At 38.9% G+C, this 12,145-nt stretch overlaps 1 protein-coding gene across 43 annotated transcripts in view; it reads left to right on the top strand.

Moving 5' to 3' along the window:
* The window catches only part of LOC101165834 (ankyrin-3), a 113,401-nt gene that overhangs the window by 58,840 nt on the left and 42,416 nt on the right, over positions 1–12,145 (top strand). For 32 of the 43 annotated variants that reach the window (XM_078931907.1, XM_078931917.1, XM_023963668.2 and 29 more), the window contains exons 2-14: positions 1,225–1,326; positions 1,452–1,550; positions 3,765–3,863; positions 4,648–4,746; positions 5,851–6,036; positions 6,298–6,321; positions 7,786–7,884; positions 9,084–9,182; positions 9,411–9,509; positions 10,059–10,256; positions 11,563–11,661; positions 11,803–11,901; positions 11,986–12,084. In XM_078931907.1, the coding sequence (XP_078788033.1) occupies positions 1,225–1,326; positions 1,452–1,550; positions 3,765–3,863; positions 4,648–4,746; positions 5,851–6,036; positions 6,298–6,321; positions 7,786–7,884; positions 9,084–9,182; positions 9,411–9,509; positions 10,059–10,256; positions 11,563–11,661; positions 11,803–11,901; positions 11,986–12,084 (1,401 nt within the window). The remainder of the gene's footprint in view (positions 1–1,224; positions 1,327–1,451; positions 1,551–3,764; positions 3,864–4,647; positions 4,747–5,850; positions 6,037–6,297; positions 6,322–7,785; positions 7,885–9,083; positions 9,183–9,410; positions 9,510–10,058; positions 10,257–11,562; positions 11,662–11,802; positions 11,902–11,985; positions 12,085–12,145) is intronic. The other 11 variants (XM_078931947.1, XM_078931948.1, XM_078931921.1 and 8 more) reach the window with 1 other exon arrangement.

Genomic DNA, 12,145 nt, shown 5'->3' with positions numbered 1-12,145 from the left:
ACTTCCAGTTAGCACGGCTTCATTTACTGTTCATCTGTTTGTCTACATATGCTTGCATGAGCTCACATGGACAAATATTTTCCTGTTACACTTTTATAAACAGATGTGGAATAATCTGATGCTGTGGGGTCTCGTTCAATCACATTTAGGCATTGGGTCAGAGTTATCTCTGGATGAGGAGCAGGGAGGCGGAGAGTAATGTTGGATGACCGACTGCACAGTTTGGTCCTGCTGAGTTTATCCTAAGAGTCTCTGGGCGCATTTCTAAATTTAGCAGGTCTGGGGAATTTGGGTTTTGAGCCCTTTTTGTAAAGCAACACATCAAAGCTCCCCTTCCGACTGCTCTCAGCACCCGAAATGCTGAGTTCCACAAAATGCACATGGCTGTTCAAGGCTGCAGCCAAGATGCAAGGCAAGAATGTGCAATGTGAGCTGTGTGTCACTGTGCATCAAACCAAGTGTCAAAGGAGCTAACATGAAAACAGACAAGACACACTTCAACTTCTTCCCTCATTTCTGTTTTTTTTCCATCAGTTCATCTTTCCACTCTTATCTTTGGCTCAGTCTCTTTCTCTGTCTCCTCTGTCGTGCATGCACATGCTCATGCTCACCACTTTTATTATTAGGCTGAAAACATGCTTGCCTCATCACTTTTTTTTCTTTTTTTTTTGGGTGTGCAAAGCCCTATTTCTGTAGTGGAATAAAGGACAGCCAAGCAGAACAGAAGCTTTCTTGCAGTGACATGGTCTCACAAGTACTTCACTGGTGGATGCAGGAAAGATCTTTGTGCAGAAGAGGAGGGCTCTCTAGCAGCTAAAGACCACCCGGCCACTGAACTTCTCACACTGGGGAATATGGGACATTTGGATTTAACAAAGCTAAAAAAACAGGAAGGCGAGATCCTACGGGCACTGGTAGAGGGACTTTGGAACTGTTTTTTGGCTTTGTTTTTTTGCCTTAAACTGAGTTTTTTGGAGTTTTGAAAAATTGTGTGGATATCTTTTTGTTTTGAATGTGAAAATGGACATTTTGGATTTGAGGATGTTGCCTTTGTTCATCTGCTTATGATGAGGATAATGTTTTTTTGAGAAATAATGACAGAGTTCTTCTTGGTACGGTATTACTTTTGTTCTTATGCGCACATATGTCTGTTTGGATCAAATAAAATCTTGATTTCTCTATACTACTTTTTTTAACTTATTAATTTTCTCTTTTTCCTCCCAGTCTGATAGCAATGCAAGTTATCTGCGAGCTGCCCGGGCAGGAAATCTAGAAAAAGTCCTTGACTACCTCAAGTCTGGGGTTGAGATAAACATTTGCAATCAGGTACGTTTTTGACAAAACGTAACTTTGTGCCTTTTATTTTTAGGCTTTTTAGCTAAATCACTTGGGGCTATATTGTGTCATTTCTGTGAAAAAATGACTGTCTGATTGTAATATTTTTGTCTCAGAATGGTCTGAATGCTCTTCATCTGGCCTCCAAAGAGGGGCATGTGGAGGTTGTTGCTGAGCTGCTGAAGCTGGGAGCCAGTGTTGATGCAGCAACAAAGGTAAGGCATCACCCATAATCTCCACACACTATAACCGTCTATGTTTGGATCCAGGTCAAAACACGGCTGCTGTGTAGGATTAATCTGCATGCTCCTAAGTCTGCACCCTTTGTTGGGTTTGATTCTGACTGCATAATTAATGAGAGGACTGAGCTTTGCTAAACCAAAGCTGTAACATGCTAAATCTGTCATGTGAGATTCCATGTGATGCTGTGCTTGGATATGTCTGTAACAAGCAAATGCAGTACAGACATGATAGCTTATGTGGAAAGTTTTGATGGATAAATTAAATTGAATGCAGGACTTCAGAGGCAGAGTCGTCCAAAACATTATTCATATTTGTGCCTTGAAGGTTTCCATCCCCATTTAGTCGTCTGGCTCAGCTTCTCTGCCCCCTGGCCACATGGCCACACGCTTACATAAACTCAAGGCACAATGAAATATTTAAGATCAAGAAGAAACTCTCCCCAATTAAAGCCTCCCCTTTTTTGTGACCCCGAGGACATGAAGGGATTAGCAGGAAATCTTGCATACATCTCAATGCCAATTTTTATTTCGTCCTGCTAGCTAGCAAGGCCACCGAGGGTACCTTGATTTAGCAACATGGAAGGGAGCACTGGGACTGCTTAATGCTGGAATTAATCATGTTTCCCCCCCCCCTTTTTGACACTAGGACTTTTCTAGGGGGAAATTAAACAAAGAACGTCTGTCTTTAGTTCATTCGTTTCTCTGCTATTATTCTGAATATATTGCATTTCAAAAGGAATGCACATTGAACTTTTAGATGTTAATTTTGAACTTTGTGCAGTTTCCAATGACATAAAAATGTGAAGAATAGTTGATTATTAGATGATATTTTCTAAGCTTTGCTGATGTTGTTGCAGAACACTAAACAAGTATTTTAGTCCTCCATTTGGTTGGTGGCAAAAAAAAGAAACGCAATTGAAATTTATCTGCTTATGAGGAAATAGTTGATTGAAATTGTTTTATTAAAAGTAGAAAAAGAATTGTGCTTTTTTAGAATTTCTCCCCAGCAGTGCAGTTTTTCACAACAGCTGGTTTTTGAGTCAGTACTGCTGAGTTTGCATCTTAATGCTTTTATTTAAAAAGGAATCTGGATGTAAATAGTATAAACAAGGTACGATTAAAGCCTGAATGTTCAATTTTGCTCTTCTGTATTTTGTTGGACAGCTTAGCAGAACATTTGGCGATTGAGTTTTTTAATTATAGGCTGTCATTGTAGCTCCATGTGTTCAGGTTGTCCGAACCGCTGTAGATGAGAAAGCTGAATTTTACACTTAAAACAATTATAACAATTTTCCTCTTTTTGTCATAGATGATAAAAGCCAATGTGCTGTTGAGCCTGACTATTTTTTATGTTTTTATTAAGTAGGACACTTTTCAGCGCTGCATTATGTAGCAGCAAAAGTCATGAAAAGTCTGTTTTTACTTGATGCTGAGATGCTTTATTTAAGTATTATTTTTATTGTTTTGTAAAATACTCTTTGTGAAAACACATAAAAATACCACTTAGTAATGTATTTACGTTGTCACAGTTGATTTTTATTTTATTTTTTTAAGCATCACCATAGTATAAAAGCACTTTATGACAAGGAAATCCCAGGATTAAACAATAGGGTTCAGTTTGAGTGTCAGCTTGGCCTTCACACAAACTTCTAACACATTGATGAAGAGCAGCATGCAAGTTTATTTTTAAGGCTGAGGTTCTTTTACAAGTGGGACACGGGGATCGGAAGTGTCACATTGCTGGCAGTGCAACGTAGGGGGATATCAGAGCTGGAATGCTGCAGTTAAAACATGTGATTTGGGTGATGGGAATTTTTTAGGCTGGATGGAAATTTACGTAACTCAAACGCCATGACTTGGCTCAGTCTTTTCACAGAGTTTGTGGTTGACATAAAGTATGGAGTATGTTCTGGCCTCTTATGTACGTATTACACAATGACCTCTAACAACTGTACCTCTCACTCTAAATTTAGGTTTTCCAACCTTTAATTCAATCATACTTACACTTAAATCCAAGTCTTAACTCGGAAAACTATGAACTTTACTTTAGGTATCATATTTTCAATAGTTTCTTGTTTGATTTTGTTTGGTTTAGAACAAAAACACACACACACATATTCAAACAACATGGTGGGACAGGTGTTACAGAGCTTACAAAGATTCCTGTGCTTGTTTCCTGTAATCCAGAAAGGAAACACTGCTCTGCACATATCCTCGCTGGCTGGCCAAGCAGAAGTCGTCACGGAGCTGGTCACTAATGGAGCCAATGTCAACGCACAATCTCAGGTGAAACAAATCTCACAATGCACCCACAGGACCTAAAGTCAAAAATGACACCAAGATGTTGCTGGATTTTTTTGTGTTTTTGGACCTTGAAGCAAACATACTAACAAACAGTTGTTAGAAGGAGAATGTGTGAGGTTGTCAGGGACATGGAGGGAATCACTCAGTGCAGAATCAGGCATCGTGCCAACTAGGACTCCTCTGGAAACTGCTGCCATTGCACTTTACATTTAACTCTATCAGATGAAGGTGAAAGACAAGATAAGAGGCCTCTCTCAGTCTAAACTGACTAAGGTTTTAAGACTGTAAGTCACTCCTATAATTTGCAGCAGCCAAAAGATGCACAATAAAGAAGGGAAAAGAAACGCACTATTGGGAGAAATTTACTTAACAATATATGAATTTCATCTCTCAAAGCAAATCATAATAACGGAATAAATAACGATAATAGACTTCACACTTCCCTGCCTTACACATCCATGCTTTTTTAGCTTCATGAAACAGGAGGACTTCAGTATATTAGCGCAACATATAAATTCTTCAACCTCTGTCTCGCTTTGGAACAATTCCACCAAATCTTGCATAAGACTTCTTCTTTTTCTGCATTGCTGTCATTAGCAAATTCTGCTATACCTACAGGACCCTCAAGCAGTTGTTGTAATTTTTTTTTTCACACATAAGTCGCACCTGAGTATGTAGCACCCAAGAGTTTTATGATCTTTACAATTTGTAACGTGCAAACAAAAATCTACAGTGTTGCAATAATTCATGTCTGTGCTGTGTGCAGAATGGCTTCACTCCTCTCTACATGGCGGCCCAGGAGAATCACCTGGAGGTGGTACGATTTCTGTTGGAGAACAGTGCGAGCCAAAGTATTGCCACTGAGGTACTGTACACGTGTGAATGTGCTCTTTGTTATCTACGTCTGTTCTCATATGTGTATATGTGTCAATTCTGTGGCATCTTTCTAGAGTTATACTATGCAGTATATCTCCATGTGTTTGCCTGAGTCATGTGTGGTCTTTACATCTGTTGTACTAACCACCACCATGTCCTTTCCGCCTCTATTCTCTTCCCTTTCTCCCCCACCACCCCCAACTCACTTTACTACATCTGTCTCTGTCTCCCTTTGTGTACACTTTTTGCTTTCCTGTCTCTGTCTTTCCACTCATTTTCAAGTCTGTTTTTCACCCCCCCCCCCCACCTATCCCCCCCGTCTCTTCACAAGGGACTAAGCAGAGCCTCATTGATTGGTAGTGTATGTTGGTGGAGGCAGAGTGACCTTGAGTTGACCACAGATGAGGTCCGCTCTGCTTGCTGCCGCTCCTCCACTGCTGCTTGTATGATTTACGCTGCTCAGGCCACCTCACATGCATTCCCGTTTACCAGTCAGCACACGTATACACATACGAACACATGGACGAACGGAGGTACAGACCTGATCCAGTCAATGCAGCGCCCAAGACAGACCACGGCCTTGCGTTCTTTGGGTTCGCTGAATGCAAAAAAAGACGGCATGCTTGTACTCCAATATGTGAGGACGCGCTGATTTAGAAGGAATTTTCCACTTTAATTCTAAATTAAAAGGATATTTAAAGGAAATAAGGGTCCACCACATCCTCTCATTATGTAACATGTTTGTGTCCCTGAGGGAGATGGCACTTGCAAACAGAAGAAAAATTGTTTCTATTCAAACCTATGGTCTTTTAGTTTGTTTTATTTTGTCAAATACCACATGTTTCTTTTTCAAATTAGAGCTTATCATCATAAATCTTTTATAAAGCTATAGTCATACAGTTATCTCTGAAAAGTTTCTAAAATATTTAAACAACAGCATTAAGAATATAATGCCAAAGATTCTGTCATGTAGCCTTTTTTGACCTTCTATTGGATTATCGGGTCAAACCCTATTTACATCAACTTACCATTCAAACTTATCAGTTCCATCAACAGCAACGCATTCATGATGTTTTTCTCCTCCCAAACACAGGATGGCTTCACTCCTTTGGCGGTGGCTCTCCAGCAGGGCCATGACCAGGTGGTCTCCCTGCTACTGGAGAACGATACAAAGGGCAAGGTACGCCTTCCTGCCCTGCACATCGCTGCACGCAAAGACGACACCAAGGCCGCGGCCCTGCTTCTGCAGAATGACCACAACGCTGACGTAGAGTCAAAGGTGAGCGTCCCAAAATCTTTTTGATCCATCATTCCCAAATTTTTCTGCTTACTTTTCTTTCTTTCTGTTTAAAATTTCTTTTTGCCGCTTTTCTTTGCTGAGGGGCTTACACATATAAACACTATTTCTTGTATTTTTATTTAACCATATTTAACCAAGTATCTCTGACTCATTTTTCCTCTCTCTGCACTTCAACTTACCTATTTTCTCACTTTTTTTCTCACTAACTTGCAATTCTCTCCTCTTGTGGCTTACATGTAGATGATGGTGAATAGAACAACAGAGGTACTCTATCTGTACATTTTGTAGCCCCCCCATTGCAGTTCATTAAAATTTCAAAACACCAACAACAACCACTTCAGTACCCCTGACTTGATGCAGTAATGGCTCTGAAGCCCTTCGTCACATTCCTAATTCATTTTAGCGCAGTCCTGTCTTCCCTCTCCTCATTGCTTCATTAACGTAGTGGATAATTCCAGCCATGGAGAAAATCAGAGCGATAGCGCATGCTTCACTAACTCCTGCAAAAATCCTGGGACTGGGGGGGACTGGATATCAAGGTTTTCCTTGATTCAAATAGTTTCATGGAGTCAAAAAGTGTCCAAAGCTTTTTAACTTTTTGTCAAATTCTTTGTGACCCTTGAAAAACTGTTGTCCTGCTGTGTTCAGTCCCAGTCCTTCCATGAAACTGACTTTCATGATAACCAATGATTGCATGAAGAATGGTTATCATTCATTAAAAAGCTGTAGTATGTCTACGATCTGCATGGCAACCAGATTCCTTTAATAGGGATACAACTTAAATAGAACTACTGGTTTGTAGCAGAAGGCACTCAAAACCTTTTTTCTGATTTGCACATAACGGATTTGCACAATTTCAATCCTCAATCCTTTATCTAAAAGAACATTTCATGGGACCGAGCCTTGCTAATTTGGTCCCATGAAAGATGATGTTTTCTGCAGTAACTTTGGCCGCTTCATCACACCAAAGCCAGGTGGCCACCTTCTGTTCGTGCCTGTTTTGGTTGGCTCAGTTCTGGCTTTGGCAGACTTGACAGTCATCTGGTATTATTCACCTAATAATGTCTGTTGATCTAAGATTTGCGTCTTGTGGTAAACAAATTTGCTTTCAACACAGGTGGAAGATAAGGAAAAGTTATAAGAATTTCATTGTAAAAAAAACTAGTGGACTGTTCTTATTGCCTGTAGCCTATTAAACTGGTGGTACAACCATTTAATTTATCCTTCAAAATAATTCTTTTGTTAATGATTAAAATGATTTTGAAGGAGATTGTTTTGCCCATTTTTCCTCCTGTAGTTGTTGCTCACTTTGCCATGAAGTGATGCCAGAAAGTTGTTCTTAATCAAAATCCAGGAAATAAACTGTCCTTAAGGGGTAATTTCAAGGGGCAAAATGTTGTGCATAATGATATAAAAGCTTTTTCTAGTTAATATAAAAAACGTATTTTCTTGGGCCGATAGACTTCAAGAAGCATCATATGATACCAAATCTAAAAAATAAAATAAAAAAGAAATTGAGGAGGGAAAAAAATCCCTGAAAAAAATAAAGATAAAGGTCTATTGTCAGAGTGGCACTGTGTACAGTAGTATGTGTGTAGCTTGATTAATTGTCTTTTTAGTCAGTTTTGAGTCTTTAGGTTAGTATGACTTTAAAGGCATGTATCTTTCACTTTTTCTAATATCATCTGTGTTTTTGCTGCTGTTTTGTTTGGTTCCTCCTGTCCTCAGAGTGGGTTCACTCCCCTCCACATCGCAGCTCACTATGGAAACATCAACGTGGCGACATTGTTGCTGAATAGAGCGGCTGCAGTGGACTTCATGGCTCGGGTGAGTCAATTCTGCTCTCTGCTGTCTTGGAGGTGATATTGCAGACTGTTAGTGTGAAGCAATCATACTTTAACAAACTTTTGTCATGTCATACTTATGTTAACATACTTATTGCACTTCTGCAAAATCTAAATAATATACATACAAATTCTGTTAGTTAAAAGGCAAAAAAAGTTAAAATGTGACATCTACTTGATCTAAAAAAATTTTATACTCAAACTATTTCCTTCACAGTTGGTTTACAAATATTTACACAAACTCTTGTTGTTAAAACTTTCTTTTTCTTTTTCAGTGTAAAAACCTATGGATGGCATTATTAATAAATACTGAAAAAACATCAACTTTTGATTTTTTTTTTCCTTTTAAATACAAAAATGCACAAAAATTGCACTACTTAAAAAAACATTGCTGCTCACACAACAATTAGGGGAAAAATAAAATAAAATAAAGTATTGTCATACCAACCCTCTTTTTGGATTCTAACAAAGTGGGTACTCACATTTATTATATCAGTAATATAATCTCATGGGGTGAAGGTAAACACAAGATTTTTTTTTAAACATACAGTACATGTTGTGGTTATAACAATTTTTATTATATTTTATGTATGTATGTATGCATGTATGTATTGTATGTATGTATGTATGCTATTACTGCAGTCAGATATTTTTAACTTTACATACTACACGTTGATAAAAAATTACAATCACAAATATACTGGGGAAATGCTCCAAACTGTAGACTGTAATTAGAGTTTTCTAAGCATGTTATTTACCACAGCAGTAGTATTCTAATCTGTGTGTTTCATTAGAATGTATAACAACATTAAAGACCGGCTACCCAAAGTTGCCAATAGACACTAATTACAGTGAATCGGCTCCTTATGTGGGAAACTGGTTGTGCTGCTTTTTGACTGATTACAGGTTGGGTCTCCAGAGTTGTGCCACAACATTACATTGATGGAAATAAACACAACCAAATGTGAAGAGCTTTTAGGGAAAAGTGCTTCATTGCAGGAAAAATGTTTTTTTAATAGACTGCTTTATTTTATTTTTTTCAAAGACTGCTTTATTCCAGTGCCACATTTTATTAATGGACCTGTTTTGTAAAAGTGCATAAACAGAGCAGGCTGTGAGGAAATAGGAAATAATTGATTTAGACCAAAAAAAAGACTCAATATCTTCTCCTTTTTCTTTCAGAATGACATCACGCCGCTTCATGTTGCGGCAAAAAGGGGCAACAGTAACATGGTCAAGCTACTATTAGACAGAGGGGCCAGAATTGAAGCAAAAACAAAGGTGGGACCTCTGCAGTGTACAGTTTTTGTTGTACATACACAGTTTGTGAATACTTGTAAGAATACAAATGTGTAAAAAAAGCAAAAATATATCTAACTATTGCACTGCTTAAACAATTACAAAATCATCTTGATAAAACAAATTCTTATGACTGTATTTTACTTTCTTTTTTTAACTGAATTGGAAGAGTAATTTCCTAAATTGAGAAGCATCTTCTTTTTTTTCCAGGATGGTCTGACTCCTCTTCATTGTGGGGCTCGGAGCGGGCACGAACAGGTGGTAGAAATCCTGCTGGATCGAGGAGCTCCAATCCTTTCTAAGACCAAGGTAGCTACTTGGAAGATAACTTCAGGCCTTGCTTTTAGGGAAAGAATAAATAATGTTTTGTTTAAGATTAGAAAAACACAGATCACATCATAATTTTCATAGTAAACTCTGCTAATAAGACTATGAAATATTTGTCTGTTTGAAATATTCCTTTTAACCACAGAGGACAATTAAAAATATGTTATTCAATCAGATGGAAGGTCTGTTGTTGCCGTAGTGTTGTCGCGTTGCCTTCATAACGTCTGTGCGACCTCTCCAGAGCAGCCTGTCTTCGCAGCGTAGCCCTGCAGTTTGACCTCAGAGGACAACCAGTGTAACAACTAGACATTGTTGTAATGACTTCGTTATAACAATGCTTCTGTAACCTTCTTAGTAACTTTTTTCGCAGTCTTTCTGTGCAGCACTAGGCCCCACTCTAACTTACTGTATGTGTCTGTCCACCTGTCTATGTGTCCGTCTGCGTGTGTGTTGGTCTCTTTCTTTTTCTGTCTCTTTCCTTTTCTCTCTTTCTCTCTCTCTCTGTCTTTCCCTCTCTCCGTGCCCTCATAGAACGGCCTGTCGCCGCTCCACATGGCCACCCAGGGGGACCACCTGAACTGTGTCCAGCTCCTGCTTCAGCACGACGTACCCGTGGATGACGTCACCAACGACTACCTGACGGCGCTGCATGTGGCTGCACACTGCGGCCACTACAAGGTGGCCAAGCTCATAGTGGACAAGAAGGCCAACCCCAACGCAAAAGCTCTGGTAGGGACTAAGGAGCCTTCATGATAGAAAGGAACATTAGCCAAGAAAACTGTGGTTTAAAACAAAAAATACAGGGGGTGTTTTTGGATTACATTTTAAAACTGTGACTGTGATAGTTAACTTACGATGCTGTTTTTTTCAAACAGTATGATAAAAAGTGAACATAATAATTCAATTAAGTTTATTGTGTCTCCAAGTTTAAATCATTTAAGAACACAAAAAGTGAACATCTTTGCCTTTTCTTTTACACTTCTGACAAACCGAAACGGGTTCATTTATTCATTCATCTTCTTCCGTTTGTCCCTTTTGGGGTCATGGGGCTGCCGGAGCCTATCCCAGCTACTAATGGGCGAAGGAGAAAACCTAAACATGCACGTGGAGAACAGGCCAACTCCACACAGAAAGGTCCCCCATTGTTGTTCTGTTTTCAGGTCCCCCTGCCGTGACTTGAACCAGGGGCCTTCTTGCTGTGAGGCAAGAGCGCTAACCACTGCGCCACCATGCAGCCCTGAAACGGGTTCCAAAATCAAAATTCTACAGTTGTGAACCAATTTCAAAATTAGTGTTTGCTCTCCCGCTTTGTATTTTATCTGCACGATGAACAGCAATTTAGGCCTAAGAAAATAGTAAAGGTCTATATAAGCATCTACCATTTACATCACCTGAACGCATCACCTGAGTGAAACATAAAGTTGCTTAAAAAGTACATAATTAACCGGAATAAAATCTAAAAGCACTGACAATACCCCAAATCCTTTAGATATACCTATTTGAGTGAGTTCTGCTGAAGCTCCTATCAAAATGTTCCTACATACCCAGATTATTTCTGATAGGGTGGCAGAAACACAAACACAGTTAAATTTTAGAGTTAAATCTTAGAAACATTTTGAAATAAACTTTATTTTTAGAGCTGACTTAAAGAACAATTTTGGCAGCTTGAAAGAAAGTACCGTAATATACATTACTATACTCTTTGCCACACTACTGTACCAGTAATATACTGTAGAGTTTGAGTTTGATTTAAAAAAAAAGGGAAATTTTATCTTCAGATAACCAAGAAGATAAAATGAAAATCTTTTTGGTTATCTGAAGATTAAGATTAAAATAAAATAATATGTTGAAGATTCTTGAAATACAATGAAAAAAGTTTTTTTTATTTCTCATTCTTTTCTCTTTTGGAGATCAGATTTGGAAACCCAACTCAATTATTAGTTTACATCAGATGTTCACCTCTTGCTCAAAACCACAGTAGGTGCAAAAGGTTTAACTGTTTTTCTTTGAGTTCAATTATCTTTTTCGTTGGCAGAATGGTTTTACTCCGCTTCACATTGCTTGCAAGAAAAACAGAGTCAGAGTGATGGAGCTGTTACTCAAACATGGTGCATCTATCCAGGCTGTGACTGAGGTGAGCTGGAGTGGAAGATGCTTTCTTTTACAGTCTGTTGTCAGAAGTTGTAACTCTAAACTAACATTTCCGAGCTCTTGTGTTTAAAGCAATAACACTTTAAAAAGCCTGTCTTTTAATTTGAATTTTGTATTCACACAGTCTGGCCTGACACCAATTCATGTGGCAGCTTTCATGGGCCACGAAAACATTGTTAGTGCACTGATAAATCATGGAGCATCACCCAATACCACCAATGTTGTAAGTTTATCACCAAATCTACTTTTTTTCTTTTCTTTCAAATGTTGTGTCTTTGCACAAATAATGAGTGTCTGTGTTCTCCAGCGAGGGGAGACGGCTCTTCACATGGCTGCCAGGGCTGGCCAGGCCGATGTAGTCCGATACCTGCTGAAGAACGGAGCGAAGGTGGACACCAAGTCAAAGGTTGGAACATTGAGCTCTGCTCTCAGCCACTTCACAAAAACTGACCTGATCTGGGTCCATA

The sequence above is a fragment of the Oryzias latipes genome, chromosome 15 (genome assembly GCF_053564925.1).
Source record: "Oryzias latipes strain Hd-rR chromosome 15, Olatipes_Hd-rR_3.1".
NCBI lineage: Eukaryota > Metazoa > Chordata > Actinopteri > Beloniformes > Adrianichthyidae > Oryzias > Oryzias latipes.
Note: the sequence above shows the minus strand (reverse complement) of the source record. Positions and strands in the feature narration are given on the sequence as shown.